This window comes from Chelonoidis abingdonii, chromosome 2 (assembly GCF_003597395.2).
Source record: "Chelonoidis abingdonii isolate Lonesome George chromosome 2, CheloAbing_2.0, whole genome shotgun sequence".
Lineage (NCBI taxonomy): Eukaryota > Metazoa > Chordata > Testudines > Testudinidae > Chelonoidis > Chelonoidis abingdonii.
Window position 1 is genome coordinate 117,781,751 of NC_133770.1, and position 21,216 is coordinate 117,802,966.

Here is a 21,216-nt window from a genome sequence, read left to right on the forward strand (position 1 = left end):
AATTTAGCTACAACTAATCAGGAAAGAGATCTTGGAGTCATCGTGGATAGTTCTCTGAAGATGTCCATGCAGTGTGCAGCAGCAGTCAAAATCAAATAGGATGTTAGGAATCATTAAAAAGGGATAGAGAATAAGACAGAGAATCTCTTATTGCCTTCATATAAATCCATGGTACATTCACATCTTGAATACTGCGTACAGATGTGGTCTCCTCATCTTAAAAAAGATATACTGGCATTAGAAAAGGTTCAGAAAAGGGCAACTAAAATGATTAGGGGTTTGGAATGGGTCCCCTTTGAGGAGAGATTAAAGAGGCTAGGACTTTTCAGCTTGGAAAACAAGAGACTAAGGCGGGATATGATACAGGTATATAAAATCATGAGTGGTGTAGAGAAAGTGAATAAGGAAAAGTTATTTACTTGTTCCCATAATAAAAGAACTAGGAGCCACCAAATGAAATTAATGGGCAGCAGATTTAAAACAAATAAAAGGAAGTTCTTCTTCACACAGCATACAGTGAACCTGTGGAACTCCTTGCCTGAGGAGGTTGTGAAGGCTAGGACTAGAAAAGGGTTTAAAAGAGAACTAGATAAATTCATGGAAGTTAAGTCCATTAATGGCTATTAGCCAGGATGGGTAAGGAATGGTGTCCCTAGCCTCTGTTTGTCAGAGGGTGGAGATGGATGGCAGGAAAGAGATCACTTGATCATTACCTGTTAAGTTCATGGCCACTGTTGGCAGACGGGCTGCTGGGCTAAATGGACCTTTGGTCTGACCAAGTACGGCCATTCTTATGTTCTTATATATAAAAAGGTGTTTTTAATTTATAGGGGGGGGGGGGTCGCACTCATAGGCTTGCTATGTGAAAGGGGTTACCAGTACAAAAGTTTGAAAAGCACTGTTAAACTTATTATTTATGTTTGTGTGTGCTTAAATCCAATAAACTGCAATTTTAGATAGAGCACACTTACTTGTATGAATCTTATCAGACAGAAGTGCTGTGTTCCTGTTGATTTATTCCTTACACTGCTGAGAGTGAAATAGTTAAGTTGTCCCTGTTGGGGGTTCTGAAAACCCCAGATAACACAGGGAGGCAACCCCTTTCTTATAGTCCACCTTAGCCCTCCTACAGGGTCGAGGGGAGGTGGATGGTAAGATCCCAGCAATGGATTGGCTGGGGGCACCTGAATGAAAAAAGAGGGGGAACTGGTGGAAGCCCCCTGGGTAATTACGGAATAAACATGGTGTTACCTGCATTGTACACTTATCTGCCAGGTAGTTCCAGACATCTCTTAATAAAGTTACGGCCTGCTTAAACCCACATCAAATGTCTCCTGTCCTTTTTTCAGTATAGCCAGACAACTGTGTAACTCTATGTGCCTTATAAAAAGCTCTCAATATTCTAAGACTTGCAATAAAATCAGGAGAACTGGCAACATGGCATTTCTAGAGAAACAAACCAAGTAGTTTACTTAAAACACATACCTACAGCCAAGATAATCTAAAAAGAAGTGGCTTTTCAAATCCAGGCCTGTGAAAGTATAAGCCATTTTGTTCTATGGGAGCCTAATTCTGTTCTCTGTAAAGTCAATGGCAAAACTCCCGATGATGTCAACAAAAGTAGGATTGAGCCCTCAGCTCAGCAATATAGAAATCATTTCCTTACTGTCCTCTTTTCTCCCACTCTCTTCTACCCAGACCAAAGTTTCACAACACCTGTTGTTTCCCCATGGGTTGTCATTAGGGCTGGTCAAAAAATGGCTTTCAATGGAAAATTGAGTTTTCAACTTAACAAAGTTTTTCATTAAACGTGTCTGATTTCTATAGAAAATTTTGATTTTTCATTTAAAAAAAAACCTGAAAATCAAAATATTCCTGGCTGGATATACTCCCAAGATGTCTCATGGGAATAATAGCTCAGTTGCCTACTATCTCCATTCTCTTTTATGGGCAAAGCTGTCCAACCAGACTACATCTCCATTGATTCAATGTGGCCAGAAACTTCCGATAGACTGCTTCTCCTCTTCAAGAGGATAGACCATGGTGCATCATGGGAAATATTGTCCAACCAAGGAGTCCAGTGTATAGAGGAGACTGGGAGCATGAAACACCTGGACTATAACTCCCTTGAAGTACCACAGCTGCATTTCCAAATAGAAATATTTAGATTTTTGGCTGAAATATTTTGGTTTCTGAATTTTCATTCCCTGCTCTCTTCCCAAACCTCCCTCCTAAAAATTTTTTTGAAATTTTCCATGGGCACTTGAGACCTGAAACAAAAATAGCTGATGTGAATACATTTTCTAAAGATTACTCTAAGAGACTAAAAAGCATATTGGAGTTCTCTCCATTTTTCTCTGTACTTAGGATGGTTATGTTATTGATTAACAATTTTATTCAGCTGAAGTACTCAGATACTGAGCTGATGGAGTCTTTATAAAAACTGAGATTGTTCTTAAAGATATTCTGGGCACTTTGATTAATAAAATTAAAGGGCCTTTTGTGAAGAGATTGTAATTACCCATTTCTGCATTTGTTCCCTCTGCCTCCTTAGTGCGAGTTCTTTAAAGGAGCTCTGAGAGTGGAACATTAAAATCTGAAGTCGAGTTTTGTTATTATAACACGTATAAGTGCCATCTGGTCACTCCATGTGTAATCATATTTACATCCACTGCCACAGTGGAAAGTAACAAAAACAATGACAATTAACGTTAAATGTTGATATACCAGTATATATTGATTCTAAGACAGGATAATTTAATTATTCACTTTTGCACTCCCTGTTTATGAAAGAACTGCTACATTTGCAAGGGATTAGTTGCGTTAATGTTCTCCCTAACGCAACAGTACTCTTTTTAGCTTGAATGAACTCCAGGGTAATCACTGTGACACCTTAGAGACACACGCTGTCCTTTTCTGTACTTCCACAAATGGAAAAGAAAAAGCTGACTGAGGTTCTGATAGAAACAGCAATTTAATCTTGCTGAAGTCCTGACATGCTTAGGGTGTTTTCTGACTACCTTCATACACTGAGAAGTATGCCAAGCTATTACAACTGTGTGGAACTCGCCTGTTTCAAGGCGCTGGAGTTTTGACACACCAAACTGACGGATTTGGTTCACATGGGATCAGGACCCCAGCGTTTACCCTGGTATTTCAGTTGAGCAGATCAGAAATTTTGTTGAAAACAATGTTCCAATGAGAAATGAGGGGTAAAAATTAACTAAAATGCTCAGGAAGAAGTTCCCATTTCCTAATAACTCTCGGGTTTATTTAAGCACCAACACTCCGGGTGAAACCACTGACACTCAGTTGACCGAAGATGAAAGTGGCATAAAGCACCCAGAGTCAAAATTTTCATAGGTCATGGAACACCCACCCCAATGCTCTTACCTAGTGCTCTCTTCTGGAGAAACAGCCAAGTGGCCAGCTATACCCAATTCTTCTGAGGGGGACTCAGGCTGGCCTCTCTCAGGGCATCAGGGTGGATTTAGCTGGCCCGCTTCCCCATCTGTGAGCAGGGCTATGAGGAAATGTTCATTCCCCACACTACCACACATTCACAGGATAATTTCCGAGAAGCAGGCAGCTTTGCCACCTCCCTGTTTCTACATCAGGAGACCTAGATGGCGCCACTGGCTTCTGCAGCAGTCTATACAATGACATGTATTCTGAGGACTGTTAGCCCTTTTCTCACTCTGCCTGACCACCACAAGTCTGGCTTTGCTTCAATCCTAGAGGCCACTCCAAACTCATTTCCTACCTGAAAAACCAAAATGAGATTTTCAGCATCTCCCAAATTATGTGGCGGCTGTTTTTTACTTACAAATGAGCTATCAAAATGGTCAGAGGGTCAGAAGTGACTGCTAAAAGGGCAGTCTGTGCTATAGGAGAAAACAATATAAAAATATGATACTCTTTCCCTTGTGCTCCCATCCTCCCAGCCCTCCAGCTCAGCTGCTGCATTTTGCAGGCACATCGAGAACATCAAACTTTTGGTGAATTGGGGATCAGTGTTCGCCATCATTGCCTACAAGTTTATTTCACAGTATAAAATAATAGTTGAAAATGTAAAATTGGCCATTTCTTACTCAACAGATCTGCTCCCTTGTATTCTGAGTTATAGCTACTGTACTTATTTTGAGCACAGAAGAAATGCTTTAATACATGTTAGTCATAAGAGCACTATAGAACCAATAAAGCTAAGAGTATATGAACTGGCTGCTATTCCATTGATGGCATACATGACAAAATTATGAACTACATTCCAAATACAGACTTATCACTGGTGATGATGCACAAGTCAGAGAGAACACATTTGACTTTCAGATTCAAGTAGTTAGAAAAAAATATTTGACGGTTAAAAAACTGAGCAAATTAGATATGGAAATCATTGAAAAACACAGAATCCCACAAAACAGTTTTCTCCAGAGTGACTTTCTGAGTATAACTACATTTAACAGGAATCCTAGTCTGCATAGAAACATGGCTCTTTACTTGTAACTCTGTACCTCAAAATAGCACCTTTTGGTTGAAATGCTTGGGGAAGCTCAGCTCAGATTAAAGGCTGGTGCATGTCCACTTTCCTTTGACAAAATGGCATACTAATAAGCTTGCATGGTCCAAGGGAGTCTTGAGCAGTGTCAGACAGTATATTCCTGGGGTGCAAGGCTAGGGGCTGGTCTGACTGGCTGATGCCTCTCTCTGTATGATTCATGAGTGGCTTAGAGTGCCTTCATGCAATTTCACTGAGTGTGAATCTCCACATGCTGATGGCTGAGTGATCACAGCACACGGAAGGGTTTTCTGTTTGTCAATGGCACAGCATTGTGAGAGACAGCCCAGGCTGGGAAATTAAGGGGGCACAAAAGTCCCACAGTTCCAGGTTGCACCACTTTACATAACTCTACTGAAGTTACTGATAAATTTGGCCCACTAATGGATAAATTAGGAATAATGTTTTCAATAGTATCTAGATACACACATGAATGCCACCAAAACCACACAATCATATGACCAGTGGCTTTCCACTGAAAGTATGGATCTTGCAATTAGTTAACCCACCTTGGAAAAAAGTTTCCAAGCTGCTTTCATAGGTTTTCCCCCATTCCTCCATACTCCCTCCATGACAAGTTTAAAAAGCTACTCAGATGGACAAAAGCACATTAATACTTGGTGTTCTTAAAAGTATTATACAAACTAACTGACTACTCCTTGCAATTTGAAGTAGTCAACTTTTATTGTCCTCATTTTATAGGTGGGGAAATTGAGACAAAGAGACCTAGTCAAGACACGAACTGCTGTCAGCAGTAGAATGGAGAACAAACAAATCCAGTCTAATTGGATCGCACCATGCAGTCAGCTGTGTCACAGCTTCTTATGAACTTTTGTAAAGTGGTTTCTACATGGATATTTTTGCTTGTTTTAATATCATATGTCCCACTCTATTTTGTGTTGTGCCTACTGTGCTTTTACATGATTTTTTGGCATCATATACCACATGAATCATTTTTGGAGCTCCAAAATCCAATTCACCTGCGTTAACAAGTATTTGCAGTTTGCTTTTATTTACTTGATCTAATACTATATGGTCTCCTTTAGTACAGCTTGATGTATAACCATCAATCAGTTTTTATTTCTATTATTGTGCAGTTTCTGCAGCGCTATGTATCCGTCACTACCTTTCTGGGTTTAAGGTGTGCCGGTAATTGACCTCTTATTATCTCTAATGATCTCCTATGACATTCTAGCAAGAAACACCACCTCTAAGATGTTCACATTGTTTATGGACAGCATTTAAAGTCTGTTGCTAGCTAATCAAATGTTTCATCTGTTTGGTTGCAAGCACTGAATACATGATGCTCCAGTAATATAGTTTTCCTCAGAGTACAATAATCCCAATACATTCTCATATGAATGTCAATTTGGTTCACTTCCCAGTTTTCAAGCACAAGTACTTTTTCTGTCTCCTGGGTATGTTCTCCTGAATATCAGTATTAAGTACTGCAGCTTTTCTGGCATTATCTCTTTGCAGCATTCACATAGTTTCAACTATTTTTAGTCTTTTTATATATATAAAGAATTGTTCCATTCAAAATTTATATGAAGAAGCGAAGAGCAATTTCTGAAAAAGCAGAAGATAATTTCTGGTAAAATCCTTAGTCTCACTCCAGTCAGCACCATAAGCACAGAGCCTTCCTGTTTTTATTTATCTGCTTCTGATCCAACCACAGTGTGAAAAGGCATTTCACCACCAACCAAGAAGGAAATGCAGCAACTGCTGGCCAACGCTGACTGGCAGCCTCATAGCAGCTGGGATAATAACAGAACTGAAAGCAGTTGGGTGGAATGGCTGCCAGAGGAACAAGCAGGCCAGAGAAAGAAGATCCTCCCCAGAGTGACAACAATCCAAAGAAGAGATGCCCAGATCCATAGGCTGTCGAAGCCTTCAGAACCAAAGGAGGTACGAGGGAGCTCAAGTATAGCAGAACTGTGGAGGACTGATTCTGACTGCCTGATTTAAGAGGCCTGAGCTGGAATTCAGCGGTGTGGGTGGGCCTGGGTTCCCCTACCTGCCTCTAAACAGGGACTTAGGAGCAAAAGAGGTTCCAGGTCCCTTGAGGGCAAGGGCCAGATAATCCCCGGCAACATAAGGGGAAACCTGCACATCCCCGTGAGACAAATATTAACGTCCTTGGCTCCAGAACAGGACTATAAACACTCAAGAAAGGGCAACTGACAGCCCCTCTGATCTGTGCAGACTTTGCAGTGCCCTGTCTGACCAAAGGGGGATGCTGACATACTGGGGCACCAGCCTACAAGGCTAGGTAAGTTAGTCCCATTCTGTATGGCTTGGGCAGGGGGAAACAAAGGAGCTGTGTTCCGCTCTCCTCCACTACACATTTTTTTCATTTTGGTCACCTGTTGGTTTTACCCACAGATCTGTGGTAAAAGTGCAGGGGGAGGGGGGGAAAAATGACTCCATACTCTTCTCCACTTCAAAAGATAGATCTCGTCATACGTTTTTTCACTCACATTTTATTTGGTAAAATGCATTCATGATTTCACAAAGAGATTATTGGCAAGTACAAATAAAAAGAAAAAAAATGTTGCTCCCAATCACAGGCCTCTGCTTAATATGCTGTTGGAGACATTAATGGCACTAGTGGATGGAACCATTACCCATCATCAGGCCTATCTTGTTTTAGTGACGGGCACTGGCATGCATACACAAAGGCCTACACATCACCGCATCCCTGAAACTATTAGTAACTACCCGACAAAAGCAGTAATTATGACAACTTCTTACACGCAGTGGTATAAAAGCACACGAGTCTTAAAAATTGGAAAAAGTTTTGCACCTTCGATTGCTCTCTCAAATATGAGGTAGGATGTTTGGGTTGCATCCTTACTTCAGGTCATTCATGTGGCCTTTTACCTTCAGCTGCACTCTTAACAAGTATGCACAGGGATGTGCATAGTGGTGTTCAGTATCCTAAGGTCATATGTTAATAAATTATCTCACAAAATTACATTAATGAATACTTGTTAAAATAAGGTTGTAATCTTTCCAAACATTAAACAAGCACATGATTCCATCTCCAGAGACTCAAGTTCAAGTACTAGTTATTTTACTAGTAAAAGTGAGTTTGTTGTGTCATCCTACTCCTTCATTTATACATGTCAAAAAATTGGATAAATCTCTACTCAGGGAAATCCAGAACTGAGAAAAACGTTGTCTGATAAACATTGTTCCTAAGCTGCTCTGAAAATGTTTTAGATCATGTTGCTTCAGAGCCTGGTCTGAATGAACACTGAAATCACATCTTCTTCCTCCTCTTGCAAATATAATATTCCCTTGGCTCCTACACAGAAAGAGAAAGAGGAAGATAGTAAGAAATAGGACAATAAGAGAATAATAGATCTTGTTTGGGGAAATTTCTCTATTTCGTTTCATACACCAGATAGAAAACTAATGTGGTTGTATATGGTAGCAGTCCCATGATAAGTATATTTTACAACGTATTTTGCCATCAAGGATGAATATGAGAGCACAAACCCACAAAACTGACTCACCTGTTCATGAACACTTTCTGCTCCCTTTTCGAACTACTGTGTTCTGAATCAGTGACCTCGTGAAGTACAGAAAGATTCCGAACAACATATTTTAAAATGCCATTTTAAGTACAACATACCTAGTATACGTTCATACCTGGTGCTTAAAAACCATTGTTATAGATGCCTTAGAGACATCTTAAAAAGCTCTACATGCCCTCTTTTCCCCCACCCCAAATATCTTCCCTGGCCAAGGTTCAGGTCTTCCTCACCATCCTCTCGGCTCTGCCAATGTTCCCGGACTTGTCTGCCCATTTGTCAGCTTCTCTCATAGGTGATTTCAACGAGGCAGCCCCCTGTGCCTGGTATGATCTTCCCCAGCTTAACCATAAAGCTTCTTTTCACATTTAAGACCCTCTTAAAGATCCACTTCTGCTATGATGTATACAGTGAATCAAGTTGATTGGCATATAAACTGCCCCTCCCCTCTCTGTTTATTTGTGTCTGTCCTGAGACTTGGAGCTCCTTGGAGCAAGTACCCATGCCTTCTTGAATGTCTGGAAAGCACCTAGCACTTATGGTAAGTGCTACAGTAAACAAATCACTAATGACACATGAACATAGCACAGAGGTGGGCAAACTATGGCCCGCGGGCCACATCCGGCCCATGTGACAGTCCTGCCTGGCCCCTGAGCTCCTGACCTGGGAAGCTAGCCCCGGGCCCCTCCCCCACTGTTCCTCCTCCCCTGCAGCCATGGGGCTGGGGGGTTGGATAAGGGGAAGAGGGTCCCCAGGGGCAGTCAGAGGACAGGGAGCAGGGGGTGGTTGGATGAGGCGGAGGTTCTGGGGGGCGATCAGATGGGTGGGGACTCCTGAGGGGGGAGTCAGGGGGCAGGGATAAGGCTGTTTGGAGAAGCACAGCTTTCCGTACCCAGCCCTTCACACAGTTTTGTACGCTGATGTGGCCCTCAGGCCAAAAGGTTTGCTCAGCCCTGACATAGCAGAAGCTTCTGTGGGTCAGATTCCAATCTCACTCACACCAGTGTAAATCCAGAGTAGCAATTCCACTGATATCAACTTGACCATGTCTCTGTTTTAAAATGTATGGAATTTCTTTGGATTAATAATCTTATTTTAAAAAAAGAAATAGCTCTACATCTAATACAATGGTATGTAATATGTACATAGAAATCCACTGTTAAGAAAACACCTATTTAACACATGGAACTACCACATGGCAACATTACAGTGGAAAAAATCTTAATCGGAAGTAGCAAAGAGTCCTGTGGCACCTTATAGACTAACAGACGTTTTGGAGCATGAGCTTTCGTGAGTGAATACATATGTGACATGCATCCGATGAAGTGGGTATTCACCCACGAAAGCTCATGCTCCAAAACGTCTGTTAGTCTATAAGGTGCCACAGGACTCTCTGCTGCTTTTACGGATCCAGACTAACACGACTAGCCCTCTGATACTTAATTGGAAGTAGTCATTGTTGAATATAAAAATCCAACAGCAAGTATGTTTTCGAGCAACAAAAGTTTCATATATGCTCAATTTGTTCAGTGAACAATCAGAAAGCAGCTTCTCCTTTTACAATACAATCTCTTCCCTGTACTGACATATTCATTTATTATACAACAAAGTGAACATTACTGAGCCTTATATAGATACCTCTTATAGGGATCCCACACTAACATGTCTGAACATTAAAATTAAAATGTTCAAACTTGGGTGCTGAAAATTAGTCATTAGTGCCTGAGAATTTGCAATACCCATTGACTTCTCAGAGGCTCCTCTCTAAATCAAGACGCTGATCTAGACACAGAAGTCTAAATGTGGATACAAGTGCCTAAGGAACCCAAATCTAAACGCTTTTTGCCAAAGGATCCAGTCACAACTGATCCTGTCTGTACTTGCAAAGTACAAATGAAAAGTCTGAACTTGCATCATTACTTACAGCAGCAGCAGACTTGTTACTTACAGACTTGTTTCCTAGACTCTTCAGCTGAGTTTACAGTTTTAAAAGCCTCATACATGCATTTAAATACATACACATGCATTTAAATGAACCAGTACAATGGTTCCTCAAACACGTCTGAGAAATGTATTGCAATGACAAAGCTGAGGTTAGAAACTACATTCCATATATCAATCTGAGTAATGCAATTGCCAGAAACAGAAGACAACCCCTAAATCTTTGGGGAAATCTTTCCTCTTCTAAAACTAAAAATTCCTTCAATGTTGAAAGATTATGGCAGTTTCATGATGGGGACTACCGTTTATTTGGAGCTCAGTCCATCAACACCATAGCAAAAGATAAAGCAGCACTGCATGTGCTACACCATGTGTACTAGTGATAACCTATTGACACATTGCTGCTATGAAAATTTATGAAGAGAAAAAAAAATTGAAATATCTATGCATTGTTGCCTTTATGCTTATATTCTGTATTAAATCCTTTTTACACTCAAACAGCTCCTACTCTACTTCTTAACGTAAGCTCATTAGATAACACAGACAAATATATTAAGAAAGGGTCATATTCAACCATTTATACAATCAGAAACTACAGGAACCGTTAGTAAGATTGTCTCACATCACATTGTTGTGCTGATAGTAATGCAATCAACTGAACAGCCATATAATAAGCAGCATATAACAAGGTCCTCTCACCACTGGCACTCCACCCATTAATCCATCTTCTTTGAGATGTATTCTAATGTTACAAACCTTCAAACACCAGCTTCTTTCCCCTAACAAACCAAAATTTATCCTTCTAACATGCAGTGCAGCATGGTGAGATACTCAGTAGAGGCCCATGACAGGTTTACTGTCACATAATTCATGCCTAATGGGAGCTAGAAACACAAGCTCTATGTGGTTGGGGAGAGCAAATCCCAGTTTCCTCTACTCACTCTCCGTAACCAGTAGATTCTGAGATGCTGGGGTTTTAAGTCATGACCTTTTTTATGTCTAGCAAAGATACATTTTTAAACTCTGTTACGTGCCTGAGTGCTCTGCAAGGACGAGACACACACACACACGGTGAGTGATATGGCTTTTAATGAAGGTGAGGAAACACACCCGCAACGGGGACTCCACACGTTGCTAACACAAAGCGGGGAGCTGAGTCCAAAGCAGCAAAACAATATCTGGCACATATAACTTTATGTTAATAGCATGTAAAGCAGCTCATACATATGCATGTGGGAGCTTTCCTACGGCTGGGGCTGCCCCTTTGGGCAAAGGGCCAAGGGCTTGCAACACTTCCCCAAACACGCAGGGGCTTCCCAGGCTAGGCAGTTCTAACCAGTTTACAAGCGGCATGCACTAGTACACAACAACCTTTAATAACCTGTCCTTGAGAAGGCGATCAGCCCTAGCTAAGCCGTGACAAAATCTTCTGTAGTCCCTTACAAACTCTCTAAAAATTATTGAAAGTATTTGTTATAATTTTCCTTCCCTTCAAGTCCAGTACTTTTGGATCAACTAGCTTCACAGAAAACATGCCAAAATAGTCCCACAAGAATTTTTGTATATTCTCTGAAATAGTTTTTCCCTGTAAAACATGCAGAACACATGACAGTGTGATGTGGTATAAAGGTTATACTAGCATGTTATTCAGATGACTGCCATTACTGACATGTGGTTTATCACTGGTGTGTGACACTCCCAGACTCATACTGGTAGACCTTTATAGCACACCATCATGTATGCTATCATTACCTGGGGGTAAACCATCAATGTGTGATCTAGCCCAGAGTGCGGTGTTGCACTGCTCCTGGAGCAGCCCAAGGGGGAGCTTATTATTTAGACCTGGTTCTGGGCAGCAGTAATTTTTCTAGGTTCCCACCCACTCCATGCCCTTTCTTGACCTTCCCACCGACCTGTACAACGCTTTGCAAAGTCTGATTCACTCTCATGCACAGGAAGTGGTGGTAGGGTGCACCAGTCCAAGAAAGTAAGGTCATCTGCTGCCCTCTCTCCTGCCTTCCATTGGCATATAGGACAGGTCATGTTCTGGCCCTTAGATTGTAAGCTCTTTGGGGCAGGGACTATCTTTTTATGATTTGTGTATAGCTCTTAACACAATGAAGCCCTGATCATTGATTCAGGTGTCTGGCGCAGTGATAATACAAATAGTAATAAATCTCCCAGATAAGTTTAGGTAGCACTGTATTCTATTCCGCACTCCATTGTGCTTTAGGTTGCTTGTTTGTATCTATGTTTCACATACTTGTTTGGCTTTCGTTAAAAGGCGTGAGGATTCATGAGTGTAAATCAGAGCTGGTCAATGTTTAAACTAATGTTTCTTTTGGTTGGCGGGGGGGAAAAGTCCCAATGAAAATGTTCATGAAAGATTTTTAGGAATTTTACATTTTTTCTTTTTTTTGTACTGAAATTCAAAAATGAAAAAATTGGGGGAAAGCAAACTCACCCCTTCTTCCAATCCCCCCCACCCCTTTTCAGTAGCAAACTGGAAAAAAAGTCACAAAGAGGAGGCTACAGTTCCTGGAGCAAGAGGGGCTGCAGGATGAGAGGGTGGTGGGACAGATGCTGCCGGAAGAGGGCGCAACGCCTGCCCAGAGCTAATCCCCAGGACGGTAAGAAGGAGGCATCACTTGCGGTGAGTGAACCCTGCAACACTTGGGCCTGGCCCCATCCTTCCCCCTGCATCTCAGGTTTGCTCCACTGTGGCAGGAGGGGGGACCACTGGTTTCCACCTGCATGCTCACCCCCTCGCACCACTGAAGACATTTTACTTTTTCAAAAGGTATAATACCTCCAGCCACTGTCAGGGCCTGGGTGGCTCAGCTTTCCACAAGCCATAATTAAGCTCTATCTGTCTGACTAGAACACGTCTGCATTTTTTTTTAACCTGGTTGGGTGATAATTAAATTAGTGACATAAATATAATCCTAATTATCAAAGTAATCTTTGCATACATAGAGACCAGACCATTACTAACATGTTCTCACCGCCAACAGTAAACAACAAGTTTCTGCTGAAGGGGAAAGCAGGTCTCAGCCTACAAAACAAAGACTAAAAGGGCAGATGTGCCAGTGTACAAATCATTCTGCAAATCAGCAGGGATTCATATATACATGACACAGCTCTCAGATCAAACACCAACATGATTTCATCTTTACCATTGCAGAGTAAATAATAAAACTGAGTGGTGCTGGATGATGAAAAGGTTTAAGGCTAAAAATTAATTCACACCGTTTGAGGGGGGGGGGAATCATTCCAACCTTCGTTCACTAGTTCTTGATATCAACCAGGACAGAAATAATAGAAGATGAACTCATGCCTATGATTATTCTCCTCCCAGAGGACAGAACTGATACTGCTTGTCTAATAACCCTTACCAACAGAATAATGTTGTCTTGAGAACTATTTGCCCCACTATCCTATTTAGAGACAAAGACCTAGGATAACAGTAATATGAGAAAGTAAAAGACAAAGATCAAATACCTAAATGTTGTTTGTTTTGTTACTGAAAAACAGAATGAGAATAGGTGACAACTTTGAGTGACCACCCACATTTCAAGGAAATAAAGGACAATTTAATTAATAATTCAAGACTAAATTTATTATTGAGGGACCAACACCCATGATGTTTTTATTAGTTGTACAAAATTATGCACAACAGACTTCACCGCACCTAGTATTGTATGATTTTTTGCATGCTTGTTGCTGAAATATGGATGAGCACCATCTATTAACTTGATATGAGATTTGGAACATTAGGCAGCAAGTGAGGATTATTTATTTCTTAGAAGACAGGTGATCACTCTAGTGCCCTGTAGATTCTTCTCTCTGGGTGTCTCTGTATATAGGGCTGTGCTCCTCCTGTGCTCCTTATTCTTGCAACAACTCCCACTGAAGTCAAAGGGCGCTTTCTCTAGGAAAGGAGTACAGGAACAGACCCATAACTGGAAAAGTACTTTGAGATTAAATGTAATATACTATATTATATACAGTACGTCCGCTTCTTCTCAAAGACATGATACAGCTTGAATATGATTTTTTTTCTTTAGTGCTGTGATTTCATTATAGCAAACCATTCAACATAAAGTATATTAGATCCTATTACTTAAACTGTGAAATGTTGATTTTTTAACTGTTTCTCAATTAAAGGTTAATACTCTGACCCTATGCTATAGATAAGTGTTTTTCTCGTGAGTTTAAGGCCAAGGTCACATGTGTGTACTCTCTTGCCTATAAGACAGGGATCAGTTTAATAGCCTCCACACCTGTGTACTCTCTTGCCTATAAGACAGGGATCAGTTTAATAGCCTCCACACATACGTTTAGAAAGTATTGCCCAATCTGTCAGTTAATCATCCTCCAAGGAGAAACTTACAGATAAACTTTTGCTTAAAAGGAAAGTCTTAAGGCTTATGTGTTAAGCATAATAGACCCCTGATGATTTAAGGAACTGCACTAGTTATTTTTATCTTTCCACAAAGCTTTACAAGTGAGATTTGGGCAACTTTTTTTTTTTTTCTCCTGCTGGAGTCAGTGGTGAAATTCCCATTGATTTCAATGGGAGTAGGGTTAGGCCAATGCTAAGCACTTTGGTAAATCTCACCTTTATTTTAGGCAGAGCAGATCTGTGTTTCATACCCAGCATTGATTTCTTTCCAATAATCATAAGAACCATTATGCATTTAGAGCCACAATCGCTCAACCCAGCACCAAGGGTGAGTAGTGAGGCTGGCTCAGATCAAGCAAGCCTTGATATGGCCTTCTAACTTTTAGGCCAGTCACACTGTAACAATGCAAGCAACAATCATAGAAGCATTTCAGCATGGTCCACTTAGTGACAGCATCATCTAAGGAACTGATGTCAACTGAAAACAAAAAGTTGGAAGGACTTTGAATGCTTTAATTCACTCCAAGTAGAACTCTAGGACACTTTATCCTCTTCCATTATGAGAAAGGCTTCAGGATGGCTATACTAGGGTAGGGGGAAAATGTTGTCAAGATAATAAGCTCATTAAGGTGATATAAGGACACTGCTCACCTTGGAGGGGAATCTTGGATGACTCCAAAGGACCACTTTGTAAAATCTGGTATAAGATGAATCAATCACTAACGCTTGAAGCTCACTCCTTTTGTAAACTGACATGTCATTCTGGGATACATTCACAAGAGTGTCATAACACACTGGAGGTGATTGTTTGGTGGTACAGAACACTGGTGAGAGTTTGGCGGAGTACTATCCAGCTTGGGCACCATACTTAAAGAAAAATGTGAACGAATTGGAGAGAGTCCAGAGGAGAGGTCATGCATTTAGGGATTAATAACAAGAATTATTGTTATAAGCTGTGGACGCATCAGTTGGAAGTAACAGAGGAGGAGAAGGACCTTGGAGTATTGGTTGATCACAAATGACTATGAGCCGCCAATGTGATATGGCCGTGAAAAAAGCTAATGCGATTTTAGGATGCATCAGGCAAGGTATTTCTAGTAAAGATAAGGAGGTGTTAGTACCGTTATACAAGGCACTGGTGAGACCTCATCTGAAATATTGTGTGCAGTTCTGGGTCTCCCATGTTTAAGATGGATGAATTCAAACTGGAACCGGTACAGAGAAGGGCTACGGGGATGATCCAAGGAATGGAAAACCTGTCTTATGAAAGGAGACTCAAAGAGCTTGGCTTGTTTAGCCTAACCAAAAGAAGGATGAGGGCAGATATGATTGCTCTTTATAAATATATCAGAGGGATAAATATTAGGGAGGGAGAGGAAATATTTAAGCTTAGTACCAATGTGGACACAAGAACAAATGGATATAAACTGGATATTAGGAAGTTTAGACTTGAAATTAGACGAAGGTTTCTAACCATTAGGGGAGTGAAGTTCTGGAACAGCCTTCCAAGGGGAGTAGTGGGAGAAAAAGATATATCTGGCTTCAAGACTAAGCTTGATAAGTTTATGGAGGGGATGGTATGATGGGATAGCCTAATTTTGGCAATTAATTGATCTTTGATTATTAGAGGTAAATATGCCCAATGGCCCTGTGATGGGTTGTTAGATGGAGTGGGATCTGAGTTACTACAATTCTTTCCTGGGTGCTGGCTGGTGAGTCTTGCCCACATGCTCAGGGTTTAGCTGATGGCCATATTTTGGGTCGGGAAGGAATTTTCCTCCGTGGAAGATTGGCAGAGGCCCTGGAGGTTTTTCGCCTTCCTCTGCAGCATGGGGCACGGGTCACTTGCTGATGGATTCTCTGCACCTTGAGGTCTTTAAACCACAATTTAAGGACTTCAATAGCTCAGACATAGGTTAGGTGTTTGTTACAGGAGTGGGTGGGTGAGATTCTGTTGCCTGCATTGTGCAGGAGGTCAGACTAGATGACCATAATGGTCCCTTCTGATCTTAAGTCTATGAGAGCCATAAAAATGATAAGAGGTATAGAAAACACTACCTATGAGGAAAGATTGAAAAAAATGGGCATGTTTAATCTAGAGAAGAGAAGGCTGGGGAGGCCCTCATAAGAGTCTTCATATACATTAAAGGAAGTTATAAAGAATGGTGATAAACTGTTTTCCATACCCACTGAGGGTAGGTCAGGAAGCAACAGGCTTAGTTTGCAGCCAGGTAGAATTAGGTTAGATATTAGGAAAAACCTTCTCACTCTAAGGATATTTAAGCACTGGAGCCTGTTACATGGGGAGTCTGTGGAATCCCCGTCATTTAAGGACGGGTTAGACAAATACTGGTCAGGGATGGTCTAGGTCCACTTGATTCCTGCCTGGCATGGGGAGAAGGACTAGGTCATCCCAGGAGAACACATGCCATACTAGCCTGTGCAGATAGTCATGACTAAGCTTTTCACAAAAGCTTGTGGCACCAATGCCAACCCAAAAGGCAAAACCCTGAACTGGCAGAGCTGTTCCTCTACAAATAAGATATTTCTAAGTACTTGGGGAGTATTCCTATGTGCAGGTAAGCTTCTACAAGGTCCAAAGTTCATAGTCCTTTACCATCCTCTAGAAACGGCATGAGGATTTCCCCGGTAACTATCTTGAACTCTTTTATTGACCACATATGCATTGAACCCTATTGCCTTATTCATTATCAGGAACGACTAGAAATATTTCCCCCCTTCTTTCACCTGTTGCTCAATTCCTTTCTGTACCAGAAGGGATGAGTTTCCCACAGCAGAAATGGAGAAGCCCAACAACTTTGATTCAACTGAAGGAGGGACAATCTGAAGGTTAGTTTGAAAAATTCTGTATGCTCCGAACCCATATTCACAGATGACGTGGGGCCCTCCATGATATAAAGCTTCTAGTCATGGCCCCAGTAAGGAGATTCTGACAGGTTACTCAAAGCTGCTGGTTGGCTAAATGCTCTGGAGCCTTTTAAACATTCAAAAAAATTACATCCTGAAAGGGGGGGAGGAAGGGACAGGCAAAGAAGTAGAGATACTTGAATGCCACCTAGATTGGGCAATTCAGGTCACCTTGCCACAGACTAACATGCAATTTAGGGTTATCATACATTCTATTTTATGCTCAATATTTATTTTCCCCTGGAAATACCCATAGCCTGGTGTAACAAAATCTACTGAGGCTTATATGCATGCCAAAAAATCAAGCCTTAGTAGATTTCTATATACGCGCCAAGGTTTTCCAAAATGGATACCTAAAGCTAGGATCCTAATACTCTTTTCAGACCCTGATTCTGCAATGTGGGTGCAGAGATTTATTCACAGAGAGCTCACTGAAAGACCCGAGCTACAGTCACTTAAAAGGCTTGATTTTCAAAAGTACTGAAGTTAATAGGAGCTACTGGGTTCTCAGCACTTTTGAAAATCAGGTCACTTGTATAAGTGTCTATAGCAGCGGTTCCCAAACTTTAACAACCTGTGAACCCCTTCCACTAAAATGTGGAGTCTCGCAAACCCCCTCCTAAAAAATGAATATTTCCAGGGATTTTCTCCTTTACCTGAGTATAAATTATAAAAACATTGATCTTGGAAATATAAAATTTGTTTCTATGACATGCTTATTACACACTATGTATTTATCATCACAGTATTTTTATTACATTATGAAAACAGCAACACTCTTCCAAGATCTCACTTTTGTAGCTTGTATCACTTTGAATAAGCTTGTTATAAGACACAGCTCATCAAGGAGTAGCAGATGTAAAACAGCATGAAGGTATTTAAGAAGCCAACTCAAATCATTCCTCCTACACAAACATTCAGGTCTTGAGCAGACTAGGCAAACAACGCACATTACAACAAAGCTTAAACTTGTTTTTCAAAATAATTTTGAAAATAATACTAGCTGCCTATTGAATTTTAAAAACAGCAAAAAATATCCACCTCCCTTTCCATTTCTTATGAGTCCTGAAGTTTAAATCTCCTCAGTGTGATAGATATGCTTGCTTTGATGTGCTTAGCTCTTGGAAGTCCAGGGGCTCCGGGCTACTGGCCCCATGCTGCCCAGGGTCACTAGGGACAGCTCTGTCTGCAACCCCTCAGGGGTTCATGAACCCCCATTTGGGAACCACTGGTTTATAGGGATTTAGAATCCTAACTTTAAGACCTGTTTTTAAAATTTTGGTCCAAGGTTATTTGTCACAAACTTGTTTCCAAACTTTCCCAAATATGAATAACTGATGTCAGACATGCTATGTCTTCAAATTAAAATTCTATAAATCTTTGTTTCTTTAAAGAAAAAATGCTCAATCACCTCAAACTATCCCTTGCTCTCTTTCACTCGTTTTGGCCTTTTGCTGTAAATTTTAAAGGCCAGTGCCACACATTAAACCACTAGTGAGTTGAACACAGATCCTATAATCTATTACAAGCAACATTTCCACAGAAGTAATAAAAGAGAATAGACAAGATAAAAATATTCTTAGTACAACGAGTATATTGACTTGCTCACAAATCAAGGATTGGATCTATGGGTATGTTACCTACTTTGCTCCCTGTGTTATTTTAATTTTTCCAAAAGTCTTATGGTCACAGCACCCATGGGCATGGCTCTTAAACATATAACAGTACATCACTGATAGGCCCTTTATTCTTATCGCCAATATAATATCAGCTTGGACATGGGAAAGCAAAGTTTGACTCTGAAAAATAAAAATCTATACCAGGGATCGGCAGCCTTTCAGAAGTGGTGTGCCAAGTCTTCATTCATTCGCTCTAATTTAAGGTTTTGCGTGCCAATAATACATTTTAATGTTCTTAGAAGGTCTCTTTCTACAAGTCTATAATATATAACTAAACTATTGTTGTATGTAAAGTAAATAAGGTTTTTAAAATGTTTAAGAAGCTTCATTTAAAATTAAATTAAAATGCAGAGCCCCCTGGACCAGTGGCCAAGACCCAGGCACTGTGAGTGCCACTGAAAATCAGCTTGCGTGCTGCCTTCGGCACCTGTGCCATAAATTGCCTACCCCTAATCTATACAAAGAGAAATGTCACTCACGTTGAGATTAAAATCCTTCCCCTCCTAAATGTTGTGAATTGTACTGTTGTTTTTAAAGCTATTGGTCTATTTTGTCATTATTTCCCTGTGAAGATCTGTATTGTTTTACACCAATACAAATACGATTTTAAAATGTTATAATTATATAAAAAGGAACGTCCTTTACTTATGTCAATATTCAGATCAATGAAGAAAATTTAAGTCCAGTTTAAAGGTTACCTGAAAAAGTGGGAAAACAAGCAGGGCCTGTGTCCTTTTTTGGCTGCTTTTAGCCCTACACAATATCGCTTTTTCTTTTTAAATGGGCTTTCTCCCCTGGCTTTTTACATCAGACTTTCAAGTCCTGCCTAGGATGGTGAACAGGTGACATCCAAAGGGCGAAGGGAGGGAAAAGTGAGCAAGAAGGGAGAGAACATTTTCGTCAGACTGATTAGAGCGCTTGGTCTCAAACGCTAGGGACCAGGCCTGACCCTTTCTACAGCAAACACCCAACCTCTGACGGGGTAAAATCCGGGCTGTCTAGCTCTGGGGCGTGCAGACGGGATGTGCCTAGTGTTTGGGGTCCTCTCCTGCACGGAGCCTGCACTTACACTCCAACCACTCAACTTGCCAGCGCGTTTTCAAACTTCTGCGAAGGAAAGAAACTTGGTGTGTTTCAGTTTCGGTTCAGCTGCGGCGCGTGCCTAGGGGGGCAGAAGTTGTATAAGCAGCTGCCTGCCCTAGGCCCTCTCAGTGAGCGAGCCGAGCCCCCAGCTTCTTCCCCGGCCGCAGGGGGCTGCCCCCCAGCCACCTCCACTACAGATCGCGTTACCTCCGAGCCTGCGGAACTCGCTTTCCCGCATCCCCTGCATGCTGCCCCCGCTGTAGCCGTAGCCGGCCCCGGGGGGGCACACGCGCTGGAAGTACTGGAAGGACAGCAATTCTCCCCATGGCGGCGCCGCCTGCTGCGGCTCAGCCCTGCTCTGCGCCTGCCCTGCCATGGTGCAAGCCCTGAGTTGGTGCAAACTTTCCTGAAATAGGAGTCGGGGCGAACCCCTCCCAGCACATGACGGACGCTCAGCTGGGGCAGGCGGGAGATTTGGCGAACTCCTCCTGCCGCCCTCCCCCAGCAAAGGACGCTCCACCCAGCGGCCGCATCTGCTCTCAAGCCCGGTTCCTACCGCTAGGTTCATCCCTGCGCGTACTCAGAGCCCTTGTCCCGCTGCCGGAGGAGGGGAAGCACCTGTTCTAGGTTGTTGGGAGAAGTCTCTTGGTGAAAGAGCCCAATGCTGTCATCATTAATAATAATAAATAATTATTATATTGCATTTCCCAGATTCCGGATTGGCTTGGATCTGAGGTTAGATGTTCCCTGTGTCACTGCGACATTCCCCTAAGGCCTGTGGCCAAGGTATTCTAGAAAGAAAAGAAAATCCTCTTCTAGGTGCCTGTTCATTGCACTGCCAGACCCATATGAACGTGGTCAGTGGTGGGGGGAAGCAAGTTAAAGGCTGACTTTGCAAAACTACCAGCAACTCCCCAGGGCCCTAGGCAATAACTCTAAAGGGACCTCGGAGAAGTTGGTGGTGGTGAAGCTGGATTTAGAGGGGCAAGTGGCAAAGAAGACAGATCAGGAGAGAGTTTCTTTGGCAGGAAGGAAGCAGAGATAGCAGGGAGAGGGCAGGAGGTTCTTCCAGAGGAGAAATGTAAT

General features: G+C 41.7%; 1 protein-coding gene across 2 annotated transcripts in view; it reads right to left on the bottom strand.

Annotated features, from left to right (window-relative positions):
* MOCOS (molybdenum cofactor sulfurase) overlaps window positions 1-20,862 on the bottom strand; it is a 381,792-nt gene extending 360,930 nt beyond the window's left edge. Inside the window, exon 1 of one of the 2 annotated variants that reach the window (XM_075062631.1) lies at window positions 20,338-20,860. In XM_075062631.1, the coding sequence (XP_074918732.1) occupies window positions 20,338-20,698 (361 nt within the window). In that variant the 5' untranslated portion in view covers window positions 20,699-20,860. Of the gene's footprint in view, window positions 1-20,337 lie in introns of both variants that reach the window. The other variant, XM_075062632.1, reaches the window with a different exon arrangement.
* Window positions 20,863-21,216: the final 354 nt, after the last annotated feature.